This window comes from Hemiscyllium ocellatum, chromosome 9 (genome assembly GCF_020745735.1).
Source record: "Hemiscyllium ocellatum isolate sHemOce1 chromosome 9, sHemOce1.pat.X.cur, whole genome shotgun sequence".
NCBI lineage: Eukaryota > Metazoa > Chordata > Chondrichthyes > Orectolobiformes > Hemiscylliidae > Hemiscyllium > Hemiscyllium ocellatum.
In genome coordinates this window covers 97,536,089-97,560,410 of record NC_083409.1, presented here as the reverse complement: position 1 = coordinate 97,560,410, position 24,322 = coordinate 97,536,089, and the positions used below count along the sequence as shown (strand labels likewise).

The 24,322-nt window shown below is 42.0% G+C and overlaps 1 protein-coding gene across 1 annotated transcript in view; it reads left to right on the top strand.

The window, feature by feature from the left end:
• The window catches only part of btbd8 (BTB domain containing 8), a 104,472-nt gene that overhangs the window by 22,741 nt on the left and 57,409 nt on the right, over positions 1-24,322 (top strand). The window contains exons 4-7 of the mRNA XM_060830600.1: positions 9,872-10,170; positions 11,139-11,256; positions 11,895-11,984; positions 16,297-16,377. Coding sequence (XP_060686583.1) covers positions 9,872-10,170; positions 11,139-11,256; positions 11,895-11,984; positions 16,297-16,377 — 588 coding nt within the window. The remainder of the gene's footprint in view (positions 1-9,871; positions 10,171-11,138; positions 11,257-11,894; positions 11,985-16,296; positions 16,378-24,322) is intronic.

The window sequence follows — 24,322 nt, the reverse complement described above, 5'->3', positions numbered from 1 at the left end:
CCTTGCAAAATGGGTTGACTGTGGAAAGGCATTGGTTTATATTTAAAGAACATGTTGTAATTCACACGTTCAATTGTTCTTTCCTGTTTGGTGCAAGATAAGAGGGAAGGTGGGTCAACCATAAGCAAACAAAAGAAATTAGGGAGAGGGGACATATAAAATTGGTTGAATAAGAAGCCAGCCTGATAATTGGGAGCATTTTAGAATTCAGTAAAAGAGGGCAAAAGTTTTGATCAAGAAAGGGAACTTGCAGAATGAGAGTAAAGTTGCAGTGAGTATAGAAATTGACCATAAAATCTCCAATAAATATGTATAGAGAAAAATTAGGAATGACAAATTATTATCAAAAATGGGAACTGATAACGGGGGACAAAGTTGTGGCAGAACAATCTTGGAGCGCAAGATACATCAGGAGGTAGGAAAGACACAGTTGCAGTGATCATGGAGGATTCCAATATGCAGGTGGACTGGGAAAATCAGGTTGGTAGTGGATTGCAAGAAGAGGAATTTATGGAAAGTCTACAAGATGGCACTTTGGACCAGCTTGTGGTGGAGCTCCCTAGGGAACAGGAAATACTGGATTTAGTGTTGTGCAATGAAGCTGACTTGATAAAGGAGCTGAAGGTGAAGGAACCCTTAGGAGGAAGTGATCATATGACTGAATTTACTCTGCAATTTGAGAGGGATAAGATAGAATCAGAGGTAACACATTTCAACTGAATAAAGGCAGCTATGGAGGCATGAAGGAGGAGCTGAGTCGAATTAACTGGAAGAGAAGCCTAGCAGGATAGACAGTGGAACAGCAATGGCAGGAGTTTCTGGGACACAGCAGAGATTCATCCCAAGGAAAAAGGAGCATGGTACAGGGAGGATATGAAGGGCTTTTGCCCGAAACGTCGACTTTCCTGCTCCTCTGGTGCTGCCTGACCTGTGCTTTTCCAGCACCACTCTGATCTAAACACAGGGAGGATGAGGCAACTATGGCTGACTGGGGAAGTCAGGGATACCATAAAAGCAAAAAATAAAGCATATAATATGGTGAAGTGGGAAAGCATGGGAAGTTTGCAAACTTCTCAATAGATAGCAAGAAAAAAAGAAATAGAGGGAGCAGATTAAATGAGAGTAAGCTAGGCAGTAATATAGAAGATCTGGATCAACACTGGCTTGGAGGGCCGAAGGGCCTTATCGTGGGCTGTAATTTTCTTGTCGTCTTAAAGGAAGACTGTAAGAGTTTCTTTAGATATGGGGCAGCACAATGGCTCAGTGGTTAGTACTGCTGTCTCGCAGTGAGAGGGACCTGGGTTTGATTCCAGCCTTGGGCAACTGTCTGTGTGTGTGTGTGTGTGTGTGTGTGTGGAGTTCGCATATTCTCCCCGTGTCTGCATGAGTTTCCTCCCACACTCCAAAGATGTGCATGTTAGGTGAATTGACCTTGCAAAATTGTCTATAGTGTTCAGGGATATGTAGGTTAGGTGCATTAGTCAGGGGGAAGTGTAGAGTAAAAGGGGAATGGATCTGGGTGGGTTACTCTTCAGAGGGTCAGTGTGGACTTGCTGGGCCGAAGGGCCTGTTTCTACACTGTAGGGCTTCTAATTCCAATTCCAATATATAAAGGGCAAAAGTGAACATTGGCTGCTGGAAAATGACACAGGAGAGTTAGTGGTGGGGAACAAAGAAATGGCTGAGGAACTGAATTACTTTGCATCATTCTTCACACTGGATGACACTACTAATATCCCAAACGTTCAAGAGAGTGAGGGGGCAGAAGTGAGCTTGGTGGCCATCACCAAGGAGAAGGTGCTAGAAAAACTGGCCTGAAAGTGGACAAATCACCTGGACCAGATGGGTATTGGTGATTGATATCTAATTGTTTGTCACAAAAATCTAACAATAGTGCGATTTTGAAGTTGTTAACAAGAAGAATAAAGTAATTAAAGGTGGAGTCTTGGAATCTCACTCAACTCACCCCCTTCCAAAGCCATTTCAAGGCAGTTTGCCATTTCAAAAAGTAGGACTTTGGCAACCAATATTCCTTGCTTCCATGTCAATCCAGTCAGAAATAATGTTTCTACCACTCTTGTTTGTGGGAAGTGATTGCTGGGCCCCTTGCTGAGATATTTAGATTAGATTCCCTATTGTATCTTGGATAGTCACAGGTGAGGTGCCGGAAGACTGGAGGTTGGCTAATGTGGTGCCACTATTTAAGAAAGGTGGTAAGGACAAGCCAGGAATTATAGACTGGTGAGCCTGACATCAGTGGTGGGAAGTTGTTGGAGGGAATCCTAGAGACAGAATTTAGATGTATTTGGAAAGGCAAGGACTGATTAGGAATAGTCAACATGGCTTTGTGGGTGGAAAATTATGACTCATGAACTTGATTTGAGTCTTTTGAAGAAGTAACAAAGAGATTGATGAGGGCAGCACAGTAGAAGTGATCTATATGGACTTCGGTAAGGCATTTGACAAGGTTCCCCATGGGAGACTGGTTAGCAAGGTTAGATCTCATGGAATGTAGGGAGAACTAGCCATTTGGAGACAGAATTGGCTTGAAGTAGAAGACAGAGGGTGGTGGTCGAGGGTTTTTTCAGACTGGAGGCCTGTGATGAGTGGAGTGCCACAAGGATTGGTGCTGGGTCCACTACTTTTCGTCATTTATATAAATAGTTTGAATGTGAGCATAATGGGTACAGTTAGTAAGTTTGCAGATGACCCCAAAATTGGAGGTGTAGTGGACAGCGAAGGAGGTTACCTCAGATTACAACACGATCTTGATCAGATGGGCCAATGGGCTGATAAGATTAATTCAGATAAATTTGAGTTGCTGCATTTGGGAAAGCAAATCTTAGCAGAGGTTATACACTTAATGATAAGGTCCTGGAGAATGTTGTTCAACAAAAAGACCTTGGAGACTCATAGCTCCTTGAAAGTGGAGTTACAGGTAGATAGGATAGTGAGGAAGGCGTTTGGTATGCTTTCCTTTTATTGATCTGCGTATTGAGTACAGGAGTTGGGAGGTCATGTTGTGACTGTACAGGACATTGGTTCGGCCACTTTTGGAATATTGCGTGCAATTCTGGTCTCCCTCTAATTGGAAGGTTGCTGTGTAACTTGAAAGAATTCAGAAAAGATTTACAAGGATGTTGCCAGGGCTGGAGGATTTGAGGTTGAATAAGCTTAGGGCTGTTATCCCTCGCGCGTCGGAGGCTGAGGGGTGATCTTAGAGGTTTATACAATTATGAGGAGTATGGATAGGATAAATAGACAAATTTATAGACTTTATAGATTTGTATAAATTTATCTATATAAATTTATAGATAAATAGACTTTTCCCTGGGGTGAGGAAGTCCAGAGCTAGAGTGCATAGGTTTAGAGTGAGGGGGGAAGATATAAAAGTCACCTAAGGAGCAACGTACTGCCTCAATGTTGTGTGTATGGAGTGAGCTGCCAGAGGAAGTGATAGAGGCTGGTATAATTGCAATGAATAGGAAGGGTTCGGAGGGATATGGGCCAGGTGCTGGCAGGTGGAACTAGATTAGGTTAGGATATCTGGTTGGCATGGACAAGTTGGACCGTAGGGTCTGTTCCTGTGCTGTACATCTCTGACTATGACCGACACCCCAGAGTTCTAAGGGAGATAGATGAAGCGGTAGTGGAGGCGTTAGTGGTGATCTCTCAGGAATAAGTAGAATCATGGAGGGTCCCAGAGAACTGGAAAATTGATAACATGACACCCTTGTTTAAAAAGGAGCAAGGCAAAAGACAAAGTTACAGACTGATTGACCTAACCTTGGTAGTGGGTAAGATCCTGGAATCCATTGTGAAGGATGATATTTCTGAATACTTGGAAGTGTGTGATTAAAATAGGGCAAAGTCGACATGGTTTCATCAAGGAGAGGTCATGCTTGACAAATTCTTGAAGTAGCCAGCAGGTTGAACCAAGGAAACCCTATGGATGTTATCTACCTCGACTTCAAACAGGCCTTTAACAAGGTGCTGCACAGGAGGCTACTGAGTAAGATAAGGGCCCATGGTGTCAGAGGCAAGGTTTGACTCTCTGGTAGAAAGCTGAGAGTGGAGATAAAAGGGTCCTTCTCAGGATGGCAAGTGGTGTTCTGCAAAGCTCAGAGTTGGGACCACAACCTTTCACTTTATTTATACATCTAAATGAAGGAGCTGAAGGCATTCTGGCTAAATTTGCAGATGAATACAAAGATAGGTAGAGGGCCAGGTAGCATGGAGGCTGTAGATGAATATGGACAGGTTAGGAGAGCAGAGAAAGAAGTGGCAGATGGAGTACGATGTGGGAATATGAGTTCATGCACTTTGTTAGGAAGAATAGAGGCATGGATTATTTTTTCTAAATGGGGAGAAGGTTCTGAAGTGCAAAGAGACTTGGGAGTTCTAGTCCAGAATTCTCTCAAGGTAAACTTGTAGGTTGAGTCAGTAGTTAGGAAGGCAAATGCAGTTGTGGCATTTATTTTGAGAGGATTTGAATATAAAAGCAGGAATGTACTTCTGAGGGTCTATAAGGCTCTGGTGAGACCACATTTGGAGTATCGTGTGCAGTTTTGGGCCCCATATCTCAGGAAGCATGTAAACTGGAGCATGTTCAGAGGTGATCCATGAGAACGGTCCCAGGAATGAAAAGCTTAATGTTTGAGGATTCTAGGTCTATACTTGATGGGGTTGAGAATGATGAGGTGGGGATCTAATTGAAACGTTCAAAATACTGAATGGTCTGGACAGTGTAGATGGCGGGAAGATCTTTTCATTGGTAGCAGCGATTAGGACCAGAGGGCACAGCCTTAGATTAAAGGGAAGACTTTTTAGAACAGAGATAAGGAGAAACAACTTCAGCCAGAGAGTGGTGAATCTATGGAATTCATTGCCACAAAAGGCTGTGGAGACCAAGTCATTGAGTATATTTAAGACTGAGATAAGTTCTTGAGGATCAAAGGTCAGTGGGAGAATGGGGTTGAGAAACTTATCAGCCATGATTGAATGACCGAGCAGACTCAATGGTCTAAATGGCCTAAATTTTGCTCCTATGTCTTAATTGAGCATATACTTTGGTTCTATCCTCACAAAACCGGGTATACGTACATCTCCAGAAATGTTAGAGAGCCAAAGGGCTAGTTGTAGGATTGAGTTGAGGGAATTATTATTGAAAACAGTGTGAGGAAGATAGTGGTGCTATGGAAATGAATGGGATTAACGGCAGCTGTTGGATCATCAGGACCTGATAATCTACATCCCTGAAAGTATCGGTTGCAGCAGTGGTTGTCTTTCAAAATTCTATGGCTGCTGGAACAGTTCCAACAGATTCAATGATGGCAAATATAATCCCCACTACTTAAATGGGAGTGAAAGAAAAACGGGCCAGTTATCCCAACATCAGTAGTGCGGGGAAAAAGTCTAAAGAAGATGTGATGACCTTTAGAAAGCATAATGGCATTGCCAGCATGATTAACAAATCTACTGGAATTTTTCAGGGTACATCTGGTATAATAGATAAGGGAGAACAAATGAATGTGGTATATTTTGGATTTTCAGAAGACCTTTTATTAAAGTACCTTGCCGAGTTTAATGAACTAAGTTTAAAGTATATGGGTTAGGGGTAATGTATTGGCTTGAATTGAGAATTAGTTGAGAGAAAGGGAAAGATGAGAATAACAGATCTTTTTCCCAGTGGCAGGCAATGAGTATTGGGGTACCACAGGGATCAGTGCTTGGTCTCCAGCTATTCATGATATACACAAATGATTTGGATGAGGGGACCAAATGCAACATTTCTATATTTGCTGATTACATAAAACTGGGCTGAGATGTGAGGAAGCTGCAAGGGAATTTGGATGAGTTGAATGTATGGACAAACGTGTGGCAGATGCAATGCAATGCAGTGTGGGTAAATGTGACCTTATATACTTGGGTGTGAAAAACAGAACTATATTATTGTTAGCATGTTTCCCTGGGTTGTGGAGCCTAAAACCAGAGGGCCCTGTCTCAGGTTATAGGGGTAGACCATTTAGTACTGAGATGAAAAATTTATTCACTCAAAGGTTGAATCTGTACTACAGAGGGCTGTGGAGTCTGTCGCTGAATATATTGAAGAAAAATGAATAATTTTGTTTGCGTTTAAAGGTATGAAGCTATCTGGTAACTCAACCTAGAGGGAATGTTGATCAAGGGGTCTTGGGCGAAAGTGGGAAGATCACATTGAATGGTTGAACAGGCTTGTTGGGCCGAATGACCTATTCTTACTCCTGTTTCTGTTTCTAACCAGAAGTCCGTTGACTTTTGAGGGACCGCTTGAAAGTTTCGTAGGTCAGACATGTGCTCACAATCCGACCTGCTGTTATTGTGTTTCATCTCTGCACTTTAAAACCAGGTTTCCCTTGGTCACTAGCAGGGAGGATTGCAAGGAAGGCAATGAGTATTATCCTTGGCTCCAGTGGCAACATTTAGTTTGAAGTGAGTTGATCACAAGTCAGTCTCCACCTTGGACACTCATATTACCTAATCCAGGAATTATAAAACCTTTTTGTTGATAAATCCCTTTAATGTTATAAAAATTCTGCAGACTCTTAAGATGAGTTTTTTTTTCCCCCTGTCTAAAATGTTACTGTTCTTCCAAAATCAGCTCACTTGGGAACTCCCATTTGCAGTTCCATATTTGTGTTCTGGAAGGATTTTGTTTTGTTTTACTTTGGGAAAAGTAGTTGCAGAAGATTAATGTAATACATAGGAAGCAATTTCTATTAACATTTTGATTTCCTCTGGGAAGTCTGCAAGTAACTATACATTGGCAGTAATAGCTACAGTGCTAAATAAATCCGATATATGCATCCTGAAACTGAATGTTGGTTACTGCCATTGAGAAGCTTTATAACTCGATAGGGAGTTTGGCGATGGGACATAAATTAGTGATTAGCTTGCAAGGCTTATTTATACAACGTAGCTCGTGCATCTAGAGACAGCAGACATTGAACTCCATTCTACAAACTTACAGTACAGCACCAAGAGTGAAGTACCAAAAAAAGCTATACTGTCTGAAATTCAGTGAATTTCCAGCTTGCAAACTGGTGAACAAGGGTCATCTGGACCTAGAAGAGCTATTGTAAATCTCAGACTCATTCAGAAAACATGCAAGGGAAAGATTTACAACTTTTTAAAAGATGTTATTTTAAACTTCCAAGTACGTAGTATGTAATCAGTATTGCAGAAAATAAAATCCTGTAGTTGTAGGGAATTTGGTTTTACATTTTAAAAATTGTCTTACAGTTTATTGTTAAGGATATTCCTGATTTTGAAATGGTCAGCTAGGATTTATTGTTCATTTGAACTTGATCACATTTAAATACAATTATCCTTACAGTTAAATGATAGGGTTGTTGAACAACTCTGAAATTAATGATCCAGATTAATCTCTACTGAAGTTAATTATGTTTCCTTAATCTGTTGGGTTTGGCAGCTCTGTTAATTTCGTCACTTAATATCATTGGGGCTTATACTTTGAAAGACATTTTTTTAAAAATAATGTAATGGTAATAAGACTATAAGACATAGAAGTGGAAGTAAGGCCATTCGGCCCATCGAATCCACTCCGCCATTCAATCATGGCTGATGGGCATTTCAACTCCATTTACCGGCATTCTCCCTGTAGCCCTTAATTCCTTGTGACATCAAGAATTTATCAATCTCTGCCTTGAAGACATTTAGCGTCCCGGCCTCCACTGCACTCCGCGGCAATGAATTCCACAGGCCCACCACACTCTGGCTGAAGAAATGTCTCTGCACTTCTGTACTGAATTGACCCCCTCTAATTCTGAGGCTGTGTCCACGGGTCCTAGCCTCCTCGCCTAATGGAAACAATTTCCTAGCGTCCACCCTTTCCAAGCCATGTATTATCTTGTAAGTTACTATTACATCTCCCCTTAATCTTCTAAACTCCAATGAAGGAGAAAGTGAGGTCTGCAGATGCTGGAGATCAGAGCTGAAAATGTGTTGTGGAAAAGCGCAGCAGGTCAGGCAGCATCCAAGGAGCAGGAGAATCGACGTTTCGGGCATAAGCCCTCCTTTCCTGAAGAAGGGCTTATGCCCGAAACGTCGAATCTCCTGCTCCTTGGGTGCTGCCTGACCTGCTGCGCTTTTCCAGCAACACATTTTCAGCTCTAAACTCCAATGAATACAATCCCAGAATCCTCAGCCGTTCCTCGTATATTAGACTTACCATTCCAGGGATCATCCGTGTGAATCTCCGCTGGATACGCTCCAGTGCCAGTATGTCCTTCCTGAGGTGTGGGGACCAAAACTGGACACATTACTCCAAATGGGGCCTAACCAAAGCTTTATAAAGTCTCAGTAGCACAACGGTGGCTTTTATATTCCAACCCTCTTGAGATAAATGACAACATTGCATTCACTTTCTTAATCACGGACTCAACCTGCATGTTTACCATCAGAGAATCCTCGACTAGCACTCCCAGGTGCCTTTGGACTTTGGCTTTACGAATTTAGAAAGTAATCTATGCGTTTATTCTTTTTTCCAAAGTGCAAGACCTCGCATTTGCTCACATTGAATTCCATCAGCCATTTCCTGGACCACTCTCCCAAACTATCTTGATCCTTCTGCAGCCTCCCCACTTCCTCAGTACTACCTGCCTGTCCACCTAACTTCGTATCATCGGCAAACTTCGCTAGAATGCCCCCAGTCCTTTCATCCAGATCATTAATATATAATGTGATAGTATTCATTGCAATTGGCTACCTATCAAGACCATTGCTTTAGCTTTTATTTTCAGTTATTGCATTAACCATGTTTTAGACCAATTATAGCAACATAGAAGTGGAGTGATTTGGCGATGCCTGTGTTGGACTGGGGTGTACAAAGTTAAAAATCACACCACGCAGCGCTCTGAAACACAACCACATGATGAAGGAGCGGCGCTCTGAAAGCTAGTGTGCTTCCAATTAAACCTGTTGGACTATCTACTAGAAATAGGGTAATAGCCAGTTTAGATTATTTTACTTAGTGTGGAAACAGGCCCTTCGACCCAACAAGTCCACACCGACCCGCCGAAGCGTTTATCACCCAGACCCATACTCCTACATTTACCCCTTCACCTAATTAGCATGGCCAATTCACCTAACCTGCACATTTTTTATTGGATTGTGGGAGGTAACCAGAGGAAACCCACCCAGACACTGGGAGAATGTGCACACTCCACACAGTCGCCTGAGGCGGGAATTGAACCCGGGTCTCTGGCGCTGTGAGGCAGCAGTGCTAACCACTGTGCCACCCATTGATTTTGTTGCTCATGTTGATTTTGGGGTGAGTCAGATGGTACATGAACACAGAAGGAAACAACGCCCACTCTAGATATTTGTAAAAGACTCAACATACATATATATACAATAGCTCAGATGGAAAATTTGGCTGTTTGCATTTCAGATCTTAGGCATTCTGCTTTAATATTTTCTAGTCTCTGCAGTATTTTGCTTCATTTCTACAATTATTATAATTTCACATGGAAGCAAAGTTTGATGGAAAATCCCAATGACTAGAAATGCATGTATAAATATGAATTTTAATAAATGTTGTCAAGGGAGTTGCCTTTTATGTGCTTTACCTACTCTCTTCATCCAGGTTTGCTTATGGGCACTGATAAATGAATCTATTGGGGACATGCAAATTATTTCTCACCCGTGTTACCAATGCTGACCGTTGTGTTAATTATTTGGTGAGATATATATTTCAGATGTCTTTGGATGAATAGAAAAAAAAAGTACAAATGTTATGAGAGATCTTATCAAAAAGAAACTTTCCAGTAAACAGTTGGTGAATTTGTTTCCCCTTCTTATTTTGTAATAGGCAAATTTATACAGCAGATCGAAAAGTAGACCATCTTGAAGAAGAGCTGCTCTTGAACAAAGAGCCCAATCGAGGAGGATTGAAGACTGAAGAAACTTGCTCTCTCAATAGTGTTTTTCATAATTTGGGCATGAGCAGTGGTGATAGATACCTGCCATTTAATAATTTTCCTCCTGATAATCAGACCCTGGAAATGAATGAAGAGATGTTGAGCTCAAGCCTGTTGGAAGATGATATGCCTGAAGCAATGTTTGATATGCCTGAGGAAACCGAAGCAGCGGATGAGGTTCTATCCAGTGGTAGGTAACAGCCAAAGTAACAACTTTTCCATTTTGTTTTGTCAGTTATGCTTCATTCTAACCTTGGCCATTTCCTAACTTTTCTTGAATGCCTGAAATTGCATGAGCCTTGGCTTTTGCTTTCCATTTATAACTAAAATTGTCTATGAACAAGTAGGGGTATTCCTTCATGAAGAGCCAATATTTTAAAATTCTAAATTTTAAAAGTCGTGGAAAATTGTCTTAACCAATGGATGCCTTTTTGTGAAATGCTGCCAAGCTTTCGTTTTTGGAACTGCTCTCAGGGTTGTCATGTTGAGGTGGTGGATCAAGCAAGAAGGGCTGAATTGTCTGCTTTTGCTCCTAGTTCTTCTGTTCCTTCATTTACGGTCACTCCTCTATATCTGCGATAGGTCTTCCTGAGGGCTCCTGTGATTGAAATTTGTGAGTGGCAGAGCTCGTTTGAAAATAGGTTAAAACTGCCAAAATGTGAGGTTCGCCTGCAAATGTTCAATTATGTTGCTACTTATTATTTGGTGTGGCTAGACAATTTTGCAAGTTGTGATTTCAAGGATACAGAGAATTTAGTGGAAATGTTTTCTTATTGGATGGCAGAGGACACTCTCAGACTTTGAGACTTATTCCTGTTTGCTCCCAAATTGACTTCAGGCTGCCAAGTGAATATAGAATATCCATCCTTGCTCATTAATCCTACAGGCAATATGATCTGAACGGGAGTTGCATTATGTAGTCATGTTATTGGTGGCTAGTGGCACAAACCACAACTCGGAAAAAGGCTTTCTAATCTAATCTCAATTGAAAGTTTAATATGGTCTCAGCTGTTTTGTTGCATGGGTTTTATTGTTTACTGGGAGATTTGTTATACGGGCTGCAGCAACCAATTTGAAACCAAGCTCGCAAAAAGAAAAGCAACCTATGTTTTTAATGCTTTAACTCTTTAACATCTGTTGATATCTTCTCTGGAACAGATGATTCTGCACCAGAGCCAGCATCTATACTGGGTGCTGATCTCTTATCCCTTTATCGGAAAGGATGTTGTCCTGACATAACCCTTCATGTTGAGAACAGAACTTTTCATGCACACAGGTATTGTACAATTAATTATGCCAGCATATTCGCTGTCAAACAGGCATGACGTGTTTGTGTTATTTTCTTACCAATATATTGATAGAGGTAATTGAACCTAAATGTCGAAGTCTTTCTTTGAGGTTCTGTATGTATGTATACATACATGCATATTGCAATATTGTGCACAAAGAAATTCATTTTTGTGGCATGAAATATTACCATGGTTTTGTTCATCTATCTCATTAGCATTCAAATTTTATAGACTACTGTAGATGACTGAAATGTCTACTTTTCAGCATTTTGGAGTTTGTTTGAGAAAACAGTCTTTTTATGGGAAGAAGCATGTCCTTTTTGCTTCTCACTGCCTTTCTCACTTAGGATCCAGGTATTAACTTTCCTGTTAGTGATATGGTGTAACAGCTTTGACACTCCGGAAGTGTTGGTTCATCTTGTGTTTTTATTGCTTCACTAAGAAGTCACCAAATTGATAGAAGCAATAAATATACAACGAGTCCATTACACAACCTCAATTGACTCCAGTCAGGTCGATGTGCTATTTTTAACCTTTTAAAAAAAAAGTGTATGAAATAGTTACGAAAACTTGTTAAAATTAACAAATGTTGCAGAGTTTGGATTGTTAATGTGTTCTGTTCCAGGGCTATCCTCTGTGCTCGCTCCAGTTACTTCGCAGCAATGTTGAGTGGAAATTGGGCAGAAAGCTTTCAGAAATCGATCACTCTTGCTGGGTAAGTATGATTACAACGGGGCAGTGAGAAGGGAGTAATGATTTACCAGGGAACATTTTTGGCACCTGTGCACAATCCCTGTGATGCGCATGAAAAAAATAGTTGAAACAAAATTTTGTTAAACGTGAGGAAACTATTTGGCTTTTATCTGTGGATAAAAGAAAATAGGAAATGAGTGGAGCACTGCTTTTGAATATGTTCTACTGTGCAACAGAAGTAGCAACAAATTCAGGAGGTCAATGAGTTCTTGAAAAACGATTTTGATATTTTCCATACATTTCAGTATTGCTGTGCAAAGACAATTAAGGTGAATGAAATGAAAGTCTTCAAGCTTACCAATATTTCACAATTTTATATGAAATACTTTAAGTTTGTTATTCTGTTGCCACAGTGTGTAACTTAAGAGAGAATTAAGGTAATTAATATTGGCAGAGGAAACACTACAGTGGAACCTTAATTATCCAGCATTCGATTATCTGAATTTCGGATTATCCAGCAAGATTGCATGGTCCTGATGCTTGGCTAAACGGTGTTATCCTGTGCTCGATTATCCAAACAAAATACTCTCCACCCATGTTGTTAGGATAATCAAGGTTCCTCTGTACTTGAGAAGCTAAAATCTGACCAAACTCCAGGACCTAATGTTCTAACAAGATCTGTTTAGAGACAATGGTTGCCTTCACTCTGCCTTTCCAAAATTCCCTAGATTCTGAGATAGTCCTGGTTTATAAATAAATGTAACACTGCTATTTGAGAAAGGCAAGAGGGAGATACTTGGGCACTACAGTTAGTCTGTCATCTGGAAGACACTAGAATCTCTTTTGAGGGAAGCCTGATAACTCTGTTTTTATGAAAGGTGAATCATGTTTGACAATTTTTAAATTTTTTTTGGGAATATAATTAGTGGGGTAGTTAAAGGAGAACCTGTAAATAGAGTAATCCTGGATTTCCAAATAGCTTTTGATTAAAGTTCTATACAGAATTTTGTTGGGTAAGATAAGGACTTGTTGATTTGGAGGTGCTGTGTTAACATTGATGGAGAGTTGATTAAAGGATGAAAGCCAGATAACGCAAGTATAAATGAAGTATTTTCAAGTTGACAGACTCTGTCTCCAGTGCTGCAATGATCAGTTTTTGTCTTTAATGAAGTGTCAGTAACGTATTCAGGTTTTCTGATAATACAAACTAGATGGAATTGAAAATTGAGTATGTAGACTGTAATGGGATACAGATGGATTAAGTGAATGGGCAATAACATGGCAGGTGGAGTATAACGTGAGCGTGAGATTATTCTCTTTGGTAAATATAGAAAAACAATATTTTTTCAAGTGCAAATTTTGTAAATATCAATTATTCAGAGAGACTTTGGTGTACTTGGGAACAAGGAACACAAAGTTAGTGCACAAGTATATCAACAAATTGAAATGCAAATTGTTTGCTGTCCATTATTGCAATTGGATTGCAGTACCAAAACAAAGAAGCCTTGCCACAATTATACAGGACTTGTTGAGACCACACCTTAGTGGAATAATGTGTGCATTTTTGGTCTCCATATTTAAGGATGGATATAATTATGTTGGAGGCTGTTCATTGCAGGATTAGTCCCTGGGATGAGATGGTTGTCCAATGATAGACTGAATAAATATGACTGATTTTGTTTGGAGCCTAGCAAAATAAGGTGATCTAATTGAAATATACACTATTTTGAATATGCTAGATACAGCCTGTTTCTGCTGTCTGTAGAATCTAGAACATGGGAGCACAGTGTAAAGATTAGGGAGTGATTTGTTTCAGACTAAATTGAGGAAGAATTGTGAATCTTTAATGCTGTACTTCAGAAAGTCATGAATGCTCCATCTCTAAATATATCGTGAAATTCCCCATGAGATCAAGAATTGATTAGATTACTAAGTGTGTAAACAGGCCCTTTGGCCCAAGTCCACACCAACCCGCCGAGGCGTAACCCATTCCCCTACATTTACTTAACACTAAGGGCAATTTAGCATGGCCAATTCACCTAACCTGCACATTTTTGGACTATGGGACGAAACCAGAGCACCTGGAGGAAACCCGCACGGACACTGGGAGAATGTGCAAACTACACACAGTCGCCTGAGGCGGGAATTGAACTCTGGTCTCTGGCTCTGTGAGGCAGTAGTACTAACCACCGTGCCGCCCACAATTTCACTTTAAAGAATTTTCCTGTAAGCAAAAAAAAATCAACATCTGACCAAATGTTACCAGAACAAAATTTCAATATAAAGAAAGGGTATTTTCTCATTACCTGACACAACCACATTTAAAAAGTTTGGTTTGCTGTGTGTTTTTCAGTATTTTCTAGCTTGCATTGGTTAGAGTTCATGTCCTTTTATATTTCTATTGTTTTTTTTTCTTTCTTGACTCAGCATAAATAACATTTTAGATCTGTAGTTAAAGATCAACAAGAAGATCCAAATGCATGCTGTCTATGGTCTCCACAAAGAGCATTTTAAATAATCTGTTTGTTTTGCATGCTCCATATCCATAAATGATTTCATTCCCTTTTGTCACATTTTCTAGCTGATGTTATCCAATTTATTGAAAAACGTTCCAGAAATATGCACGTATTATCTGGTCAATTGTGTAATCTAGGATATAGTTCTGAAGTGATTATTATGTAAATAAATTCATTGGCATATTGCTAACAACATCTCAGCATTTCTCTTTTGAGGAAAAATAAATCGCAGAAGAAGCTTACATTTAATTGAAGGAATTTTGGGAACGTGCTTTGGTTCCTAAATCATTTATCCATGCAATCTAAATTTCAGCTTTCAAGTAAAACACGCAACTCTGGATGCTGTAGATCTGAAACAAAAAGAGAAATTTTCAAAAAGACTTGCGTTCTGGTGAAGAGCCACTGGATTCGAAACATTAACTCTGTTTCCTCCCTACAGATGCTGCCAGACCTGCTGGGTTTCTCCAGCAATTTGTTTTATTTTCAGCTTCAAAGTGTTGTCTTTGGGCAAAAGTCGAAGTGGGAAACAGCATATTAAATGGGGCTTTAGCAACTGATAACTAATGCCATAACTGGTGTTAATTATGTTTCATACATAGTAAGCGATAAAGGAATCTTTCTTTTCTTGACACACTCAGTTTGGGCTTTGTATATGATAATTCTTTGTTTACCCAGTATATTTGGGACAAGAGAAAGGAGGTGATGATGGAGCAGTACATGACATTAGTTAGACCACAGCTGGGATACTGTGTGCAGTGGTGGATACTGCACTGCAGAATGGATGTGATTGCATAAGAGAAAGTGTAGAAGAGGCTTTTCAGGATGTTGACTGGGCAGTAAGCAATTCCACAATGAAGAGACCAGATTAGACTGGCATTGTTTCCCTGAGAGCAGAGAGAGCTGAGGTGTACAGAGTTGAGGGGCATAGACAGGATAGATAGGGAGAAATGCTCCACTTTAGTGGAAAGGTCAATACCTAGGGTGCACACCTTTTAAGGTAAGGAGCAGGAGTTTAGAGAGACTTCAGGCAATACTTTTTTTTACCCATAGGGTTTGGGTATCAGGAACTCACTAAAAGAGATTCTAAGATATTTAAGGACTATTTAAGTAGATGCTTGAAATATCATAATGTGCTAGGCTACAGGCCAAATGCTGAAAAATGGAATTAGGGTAAATTCTGGGGCTGAAGGGCCTCTTTCTGTACTATAAAATCCTGACTCTGATTGTACGATGAAGTTCTGTGGGCATGCAACATGGAATATCGCAGAGGGCATTTGGCCTGTCACAACTGTAATGGTCCATGCAAGAGTAATCCACCTTCATTGCCATTTCCCTCATTGTCCTGCAAATTGTTTCCACTTCAAATAATAATCCAGTCCCATCTTGAAAGGCAAGCCTCCACTTGCCTCCACACCTGTAGGTAGTCAATTCCAGAGCCTGATCACCAACTGTGTAAAACATTTTATCTCTCTTATCACCGTTGCTTCTTTTGGTAATCACTGAACATCTTAGCAAGTTTGGGTGGCATTATTATTGGGCAATATCTTCCAACAATATGAGATTCTAATCTTGACTGTCATTGGGACAGTGCAATGAACATGTAGTGAGTGAAGCAAAGCTTTGAGCCATTCCTGAGCATACCAAAGGTCACCTGAGGGCAACATTAGATAGAATCCAAGAATAGGTTGTCTACCTGGGATTTTTTTTTCTTTGGAGACAATGTGTAGGAGTTTTTTGTGAGTTGCAGTTGTTTGTGAATAGTCTTCCCTCTTGCAGTGTTTTCCATTGATTCATTAAAAATGTACTATTTAATTACAGCGTGAGCCATGTGGAGGTGGAAATCATGATGAACTTTTTATATGGAGCCATTTTAGACTTGCCCAAAGAAGTTCTTCCACGGTAAGATTATTTCTGGTTTCAACTTATGTATGACCTGAGGAAAAGGTGTTTGTCTATCTAATAATATTATCATTAAATATGTATTTTAGGAAATGTAAAATATTTTAGGATTTTACTGTGAAACTTTCTCCCCAAGTTCTGCAGGGATTTCTGCCACGTGCTCCAGTTTCCCCCCTCCATGTGCAGCCCAGGTGGTTGATGACGCTAAATTGCGCATTGTGTTCAGGGATGTGTAGGTTAGGTACGTTAGCCATGGCAAATGCAGGGAAAGGGTATGGGATGGGTCTGGGTGGGATGCTCTTCGGAGGGTTGGTGTGGACTCACTGGGCCGAATGACCTGTTTCCACACTAGGGATTTTATTATAAATGTCTAGAGTACAGTTACCTCTGTCTCTTTGGAAGAAAGCTGGGAACTTACTGCTTCTTTAAAATAGAGAATCAAGATTTAATGAAGAGAACCCCAAATGGAGCCATTGCTTGCTGGGGAGATATTTGATGGCCCAAATGGCCTTGCTCACCTTTCCTTACCAATTTGCTCAGCAGGCCTATCTTGTTTTTGTTTGTTGTTTTTGGTTGGTTTATTAATTTATGGGATGTGGGCATTGTTGACTGGACTAACACTTATTGCCCATCCCTAGTTGCCCTTAAGGTGGTGGAGAGTTTCTTTCTTGAACTGCTGTCCATTTGCCTTAGGTGGACCCAGAGTGCTGTCGGGCAGGGAGTTCACTATTTTGACTCTGTGATGTATTTCCAAGACACTTACCACCCTGACTTGGAGGGGAAGTTGAAGCTGGTGGTGTTCCCATATATCTGCTGCCCTTGTCCTTTGAGATTGTTAATGGTTGTGCTTTGGAAGATGTTGCTCTAAGGAGCTTTGGCAAATTAATGTAGTGTGTCTTGTCAATGGTTTATATTGCTGCTACTGAGCATCGGTGCTGGAGGGACTGAATGCCTGTGGATGTTGTGCCAGTCAAATGGGCTGCCTTGCCCTGGATGAAGTTTCATGAATGTTGTTAGAGTTGCACCCAACCAGGCAAGTGAGTTTTCCATCACACTCCTGACTTGTATCTTTTGTAGGTGGTCAGGCCTTGGGGAGTTGGGAGATGAGTTACTTGCTGCAGAATATCTAGCCTGTATTTACATGGCTACTTCAATTGAGTTTTTGGTAACCCTAAGGTGTTAGTGGGGGATTCGGTGATGGCAATGTCATTGAATGTCAAGCGATGAAGTTTAGATTCTCTCTCGTTGGAAATGGTCATTTTCTGGCACTTGTATGCCATTAAATCATTTAAGGACTAAACGGTAACTAGGGAGAGAATAGGGCCCCTCAAAGATCAGCAAGGTAACCTTTGTGTGGAGCCACAGAAGATAGAGGAGATACCCAACAAGTATTTTGCATCAGTATTTACTGTGAAGAAGGGCGTGGAAGATATAGATATAGGGAAATAGATGGTGACAACTTGAAAAACGTCTATATTACAGAGGAGGAAGTGCTGGATATCTTGAAACGCATAAAAGTGGATAAATTCCCATCACCTGATCAGATGTACCTGAGAACTCTGTGAGGAGCTAGAGAAGTGATTCCTGGGCCTCTTACTGAGATATTTGTATCATCGAAGTCACAGGTGAGGTGCCAGAAGACTGGGGATTGGCTAACGTGGTGCCACTGTTTAAGAAGGTTGGTAAGGTCAAGCCAGGGAACTATAGACCAGTGAACCTGACGTCTGTGGTGAGCAGGTTGTTGGAGGGAATCTTGAGGGACAGGATTTGTATGTATTTTGAAAGACCAGGACCGATTAGGGATTGTCAGCTTAGCTTTGTATGTGGGAAATCATGCCTCACAAACTTTCTCTTTGTTACTTCTTCAAAAAACATTGAGGGCAGAGCAGTAGACGTGATCTATATGGACTTCAGTAAGGCATTCGACAAGGTTCCCCATGGGAGACTGGTTAGCAAGGTTAGATCTCATGGAATACAGGGAGGACTAGCCATTTGGATACAGAACTGGCTTGAAGGTAGAAGACAGAGGGTGGTGGTGGTGGAGAGTTGTTTTTCAGACTGGTGGCCTGTGACCAGTGGAGTGCCACAAGGGTCAGTGCTGGATCCACTACTGTTGATCATTTATACAAATGATTTGAATGTGAGCATAACAGGTATAGTTAGTAAGTTTGCAGATGACACCAAAATTGGAGATGTAGTGGACAGTGAAGAAGGGTACCTCTGATTACATCGGGATCTTGATCAGATGGGCCAATGAGCTGAGAAGTGGCAGATGGAGTGTAATTTAGATAAATGCAAGATGCTGCATTTTGGGAAAGCAAATCTTAGTAGGACTTATACATGTAATGGTCAGGTCCTGTGGAATTTTGCTGAACAAAGAGACCTTGGAGTGCAGGTTCATAGCTCCTTGAAAGTGGAGTCGTAGGTAGATAGGATAGTGAAGAAGGCATTGGTATACTTTCCTTTATTGGTCAGAGTATTGAGTACAGGAGTTAGGAGGTCATGTTGCGGCTGTACAGGTCATTGGTTAAGCCACTGTTGGAATATTGCGTGCAATTCTGGTCTCCTTCCTATCAGAAGGATGTTATGAAACTTGAAAGGGTTCAGAAAAGATTTACAAGGATATTGCCAGGTTTGGAGGATCTGAGCTATAGGGAAAGGCTGAATAGGCTAGGGCTGTTTTCCCTGGAGCATCAGAGGCTGAAGGGTGACCTTATAGAGGTTTACAAAATCATGAGCATGGATAAGATAAATAGACAAAGTCTTTTCCTTTGGGGTTTGGGAGTGGTGGGTGGGTGGGGGTTGGAGTCCAGAACTAGAGGGCATGGGTTTGAGGTGAGAAGGGAAGGATATAGAAGAGATCTAAGGGGCAACCTTTTCATGCATGTGTGGAATAGTCTGCCAGAGGGAGTGGTGGAGGTTAGTATAATTGCTTAAAATAGTTTAAAAGGTATCCGAATGGATATATGAATAGGAAGGATTTGGGCTGTGTGCTGGCAGTTGGATCTAGATTGGGTTGGGATATCTGGTTGGCATTGACAGGTTGGACCGAAGGGCCTGTTTCTGTGCTGTACATCTGACTGTAAGTGGCACTTGGCACTTGACAGTCCAAGTCTGGATAATACACAGATCTTGCTAAGTTTGGACATGGATAGCTTCAGTACCCGAAGAGTCACAAATGATGCTGAATGTTGCACAAATGTGAGAAGTGGGGAAGACTGAGGATGCATTGACTGTTCTCCAGATGCTCAGACCACTGGCCATTTCTGTTAGTGTACCTGTTCCAATGAACAACTGGCAGACTTCAGTAAGACCCCAATTCTGGTTCTGAAGTGCATATTCCAAACTCAATTGGCAGATATCAGGAACTTGAGTCTGTTTATTTGCCAAGATGTTTAAATCAAAAGTTAATTAATTGCTGATGTGGCATGCAAATAATTGATTTATAAAAGCATATTGTGAAACTGAATTGAAGTTTGTGGTTTTGTTTCAAAAGTTTTATTTCAGTATTTTTGGCAAAAATGCTTTTGTTTAGAAAAAGTTTGGGGAGTGGTGAGAAAAGCTGAAAATGACTCCACATTGAGGTCATTGTGTAAGAAGTTGGTATTTTTTGAGCTGCGGGCAACGATCTTCTAAATCTTTGACTGTTCGACAAGAAGTGAAAAGAACAAAATGATCATGCCTTGACGTTCAGTTACAATAGGTAGGTTTGTATCAGAAGTCTGAACCTCTCTTAGAGTTGTAGTATGAACTTAGTCATTGTTAGAATTCACATGACTCTGGGTTATAGTCCAGCAGGTTTATTTGAAATCGCAAGCTTTCGGAGTGCTGCTCCTTCGTCAGGTTCGTCATCATTGGTAGGGCATGAATGGATTACAGCAGAGCAGCTGTCTGTTTTATACTCTGCTTGATCATCTCCTGCCATGACTGAGAAAAATAAGGTTGAGTCATTCATTTTGTGCTATTGCCTCCTGAAAACCCATGATCCCATTGGATCTCATCAGAGAAGGAGGGGAATAAAAAGAGGAGAAGCTGACAAAAGAGATTACTGATAGTGAGGGGGAGAGAAGTAAATGCTGAATGGGTGATAACAGGAAGTATGAATAGTTGACAATGTGTCAACTAAGCTGGGAGCAAGTCATTGAGCAGGGTGTGGAGATGGATAACAAACATGGGGGGAAGATGTTAGGGGCTGTGAGGCATCTAAGTGGAAGATGAGGTGGTGTTCTTGCAGCTTGCATTGAGTTTTACTGGAGCGCTGCAGCAGGCCAGAGACAAACATTGGAATGGGATCACGAGTGAGTTGAAGCAGCAAGCAACTGGAAACTTGGGGTAATTTTTAACAGAGCAATGGTGTTCCACAAATGCCCTTTTGTGTCCCCAGAGTAGAGGAGACCATGTTTGTGAGCAGCAAATGCAATAGACTAGATTGAGTGAAGTGGGGTCAAGTTTTGTTTCACCCAGAATGTGTGTCTAGAGTCTTAGATGGTGAGGAGGTAAATGGGCAAGTGATGTCCCTTCTGCGATTGCATGGGAAGGTGACTGGGGGTTTGAGGGAATGGAGGAAGAATGAATGAGGGTACCCTGTAGGGAATGTTCCCAATGAAACATTGACAAGGGAAGGGAGGGGAATATATGTCTGGTATTAGCATCCTGCTGGAAGTGTCAGAAATTGTTACACTGTTTCTAATGTATGTGTCTTTAGTCCCTTTTACAGTAAGTTTTCATTTAGAGTTGCTCATTCAGTGTCATTCTGCTTTAAAGCCATAGAAAATAATGGAGCCAATTCACTCACTTGGCGTTAGGACTTGGCCTTGGCAGGATGATATGACCTAATTGCCATTTTGGAACATTTCCCCGCCCCCCCTTTAAAGTGATGTGTCGAGAGGTCAACAAGAAGTAAAAATGTTTTGAGAATGGCATTTTGTCAGTTTTATGTTTAGTCTAGCATTCATCACAGCAATTAAAAAGGATGTCATATTGAGGGGAAATACTGAGGAGAGTGCTGATCAGTTACCAAGTGAACTCTGGTAGAGGTAGTGATATGGAAACTCACATGATTGACAATTCCCAGTCCAGTGAGATGCTACCATTAGACCTCCCTCCCCCCGTCGATATCATGCAGGGACCATTCCCCCAGGGCACCTTGATCCACTCTTCCGCTCTCACCACCGTCCCACAGCATCTTCCTACACGATTGCACAAAGTGTAGTATCTGCCCACTTACTTCCTCCCTCCTCTCTAATCAAAACTCCAGACACAACTTCCAGGTGAAACAGTGATTTACCTGAACTTCATTTATTCTAATCTACTGTGTTCATTGCTCGCAATCTGTTCTCTTCTACATTGATGAACGACTTTGGAACACCTATGTTCTGCCTACAGAAATTACCCTGAGCTTCCTGTTACTGACCATTTCAACAGACCAAGCTGTTTCCTGAGAGCAAGTGATGATTGCAGATGCTGGAGATCAGAGTTAAGAGTGGGGTGCTGGAAAAGGACAGGTCAGGCAGCATCCGAGGAGCAGGAGAGTAGACGTTTCAGGCAGAAGCTTTCATCAGATTCTTGAAGTGCTTATGACTAAAACGTCGATCCTCCTGCTCCTCGGATGCTGCCCGACCTGCTGTGCTTTTCCAGCACCACACACTCAAGTTGTTTCCTGGCCAACGTGTCTGTCTCTCATTTGTGGCAGTGCTCCAGTGAGTCTTAGCACAATCTGAAAGAACAGCATCTTATTTTTCACTGGAAAATTCAGCAGTCTTGAGGATTCTATCAAGTTCAATAATTTTATGGCTGAATGCCACCTTCCATGTCCTCCAGTCTTGGGCCACTTTCAGCGGGAAAAAAAATGTGCTTGCTTCACAATTCTCCTTACTCCCTGGCTTACTATATTTCATCCCTTTGTCTGCCCAACTTTTGTTCTTTCTCTCTGGACTCCACCTCGATCTATCATTTGCATCCCACCTCCTGCCCAATCCCTGTGTTTATTATACCAACTATTCCTAGCTACTACCTAATTCTGAAGAAGGCTCACTGGGCCTGTATCATTAATTCTGCTTTCTTTGCAGAGATTCTGACAGACCTGTTGAGTTTCTCCAAAGATTTCTGTTCTTGCTATTGATAGTTAAATCTAAAACCAAGATTTATGACTCTGGTTAAGTCTTGCCTTGAGAATTGACTTAGCAAATCACTGTCACTTTTTGTTTAGTTGACATGGATGCAGTGCATGTACATGTTTTGTCTGTAGTGTAATATTATGTATATCCTCCATGCTACACTGAGAGCCCAAATAATAATAATAATCCTAAATTGGTTGCTTGCATAATACTTTGCATACTCGAGATTATCTGGAAATGTTATTCCACTATTGGACACCACTACAAATATTGGTTTGCTCATTAATTGGTATTCTTGTAAACTTGCTGAAAATGTGTTGCTGGTCAAAGCACAGCAGGCCAGGCAGCATCTCAGGAATAGAGAATTTGACGTTTCGAGCATAAGCCCTTCATCAGGAATGAGAGAGAGTAGCCAAGCAGGCTAAGATAAAAGGTAGGGAGGAGGGACTTGGGGGAGGGGCGATGGAGGTGGGATAGGTGGAAGGAGGTCAAGGTGAGGGTGATAGGCCGGAGTGGGGTGGGGGCGGAGAGGTCAGGAAGAAGATTGCAGGTTAGGAGGGCGGTGCTGAGTTGAGGGAACCAACTGAGACAAGGTGGGGGGAGGGGAAATGAGGAAACTGGAGAAATCTGAATTCATACCTTGTGGTTGGAGGGTTCCCAGGCGGAAGATGAGGCGCTCCTCCTCCAGCCGTCGTGTTGTTATGTTCTGCCGGTGGAGGAGTCCAAGGACCTGCATGTCCTCAGTGGAGTGGGAGGGAGAGTTAAAGTGTTGAGTCATGGGGTGGTTGGGTTGGTAGGTCCGGGTGTCCCTGAGGTGTTCTCTGAAGCGTTCCGCAAGTAAGCGGCCTGTCTCACCAATATAGAGGAGGCCACATCGGGTGCAGCGGATGCAATAGATGATGTGTGTGGAGGTACAGGTGAACTTGTGGCGGATATGGAAGGATCCCTTGGGGCCTTGGAGGGAAGTGAGTGTGGAGGTGTGGGCGCAAGTTTTACATTTCCTGCGGTTGCAGGGGAAGGTGCCGGGGGTGGAGGTTGGGTTGGTGGGGGGTGTGGATCTGACGAGGGAGTCACGAAGGGAGTGGTCCTTGCGGAACGCTGATAGGGGAGGGGAGGGAAATATATCCTTGGTGGTGGGGTCCGTTTGGAGATGGCGGAAATGACGGCGGATGATACGTTGTATGCGGAGGTTGGTAGGGTGGTAGGTGAGAACCAGTGGGGTTCTGTCTTGGTGGCGGGCAGAGGAGCGGGAAGTGGAGGAGATGCGGTGGAGGGCATCGGCGATCACGTCTGGGGGGAATCTGCGGTCCTTGAAGAAGGAGGCCATCTGGGCTGTGCAGTGTTGGAACTGGTCCTCCTGGGAGCAGATGCGGCAGAGACGAAGGAATTGGGAATATGGGATGGCGTTTTTGCAGGGGGCAGGGTGGGAGGAGGTGTAGTCCAGGTAGCTGTGGGAGTCAGTCGGTTTATAATAGATGTCTCTGTTGAGTCGGTCGCCCGAGATAGAGATGGAAAGGTCTAGGAAGGGGAGGGAGGAGTCTGAGACAGTCCAGGTGAATTTCAGGTCGGGATGGAAGATGTTAGTAAAGTTGATGAACTGTTCAACCTCCTCGTGGGAGCATGAGGCAGCGCCGATACAGTCATCGATGTAGCGGAGGAAAAGGTGGGGGGTGGTGCCAGTGTAGTTGCGGAAGATGGACTGTTCCACATATCCTACGAAGAGGCAGGCATAGCTGGGGCCCATGCGGGTGCCCATGGCAACTCCTTTAGTTTGGAGGAAGTGGGAGGATTGAAAAGAGAAGCTATTCAGGGTGAGGACCAGTTCAGTC